This window comes from Verticillium alfalfae, genomic scaffold (assembly GCF_000150825.1).
Source record: "Verticillium alfalfae VaMs.102 supercont1.1 genomic scaffold, whole genome shotgun sequence".
In the NCBI taxonomy this organism is placed as follows: Eukaryota; Fungi; Ascomycota; class Sordariomycetes; order Glomerellales; family Plectosphaerellaceae; genus Verticillium; species Verticillium alfalfae.
This window is the reverse complement of record NW_003315038.1, coordinates 2,564,074-2,565,625: the sequence shown is the minus strand read 5'-3', so window position 1 is coordinate 2,565,625 and position 1,552 is coordinate 2,564,074. Positions and strand designations below refer to the sequence as shown.

The following is a 1,552-nucleotide window of genomic DNA, read 5'->3' as shown; positions in this document are numbered from 1 at the left end:
TTCGACCAGGTTGGCGACTTCTCCAACCCCCAGTACCCCTCGGGCCCGGCCGACTTCTTGACCCTGCTCGAGGACTCCATGAAGAAGGGCCCTAGCGCCCAGGGCGAGAACCCCGACTTCACGGGCCGTGTCGCTCTTGTCACTGGTGGTGGTGCCGGGTGAGTCTTCCTATTCGCTCGAGGTCTTCCATCTTCAGCTGCTAATGCTTCTCAGTATCGGCCGCGCCTACGCTCTGGCTTTCGCCAAGTACGGTGCCTCGCTTGTCATCAACGACCTCGCCAACCCCGATGACGTCGTCAACGAGATCAAGGCGGCCGGTGGCAAGGCTGTCGGCGTCAAGGCCTCTGCCGAGGACGGTGATGTGGTCGTCAAGGCGGCCATCGACGCCTTTGGCCGTATCGACATCATTATCAACAATGCCGGCATCCTGCGCGACAAGGCTTTCAACAACATGGACGACAGCCTGTGGGACCCCGTCCTGAACGTCCACCTTCGCGGTACCTACAAGGTCACCAAGGCCGCTTGGCCCTACTTCCTCAAGCAGAAGTATGGCCGTGTCATCAACACGACCTCGACAAGTGGCATCTACGGCAACTTTGGACAGGCCAACTACGCCGCGGCGGTACGTTATCTGCCTGACCCTTCTTCCTTTTCCCACAAAGACTGACGTATGCACAGAAATGCGGTATTCTCGGCTTCTCCCGCGCCCTGGCCCTCGAGGGTGCCAAGTACAACATCTACGTCAACACGATTGCGCCCAACGCCGGCACAGCCATGACGAGGACGATCATGCCCGAGGAGATGGTGCAGGCTTTCAAGCCCGACTACATCGCGCCCGTCGTGCTCGCGCTCTGCAGCGACAAGGTGCCCAAGAACCCGACCGGCGGCCTGTACGAGGTCGGCAGCGGCTGGGTCGGTCAGACGAGGTGGCAGCGATCCGGCGGCCACGGGTTCCCCGTCGACGTGCCCCTGACGCCCGAGGCTGTCCTGCAGAAGTGGGACGCCATCAGGAACTTTGACGACGGCCGTGCGGACCACCCGTCCAAGGCGCAGGATGCCGTCCAGAAGGTCATGGACAACATGGCGAACAAGAGCAAGAAGGTATGAGAAGCTTCTCTGTCATCTGACGGTGATGCCATGTCCTTTCTTCCTTTATCTGCGCACACATATTGTACCATAGCCACGTAGCCAAATGAACCCAAAAATCGTTAACGCCCATGTCCTCCGTCAATAGTCCTCCTCCAGTGAACCTCAGGCCCCGTCCCCCTCCGACGAGGGCGCGCAGTACCGCGAGGCCATTGCCAACGCGCTCAAGGCCGACACGATCCCTTCCGACTTTACCTACACGGAGCGCGACATCGCTCTCTACAACCTTGGCATTGGCGCCAAGCGCGACAACCTCGACTACGTCTTTGAGGGCGCCGAGGACTTCCGTCCCGTCCCAACCTTTGGCGTCATCCCGCCCTTTGGCGCCGAAACGTCGTTCAACTATGACGACATTGTGCCCAACTTCTCGCCGATGATGCTGCTCCACGCGAGCAGTACCTCGAGG

At 60.3% G+C, this 1,552-nt stretch overlaps 1 protein-coding gene across 1 annotated transcript; it reads left to right on the top strand.

Annotated features, from left to right (window-relative positions):
* Nucleotides 1-78: 78 nt before the first annotated feature.
* On the top strand, nt 79-1,107 carry VDBG_00784 (peroxisomal hydratase-dehydrogenase-epimerase; the record flags this gene model as incomplete). Its single annotated transcript, XM_003009056.1, has 3 exons — nt 79-158; nt 214-622; nt 679-1,107. 3 exons carry the CDS (start codon nt 79-81, stop codon nt 1,105-1,107), a joined length of 918 nt encoding a protein of 305 aa, XP_003009102.1.
* Between the last annotated feature and the right edge of the window lie 445 nt (nt 1,108-1,552).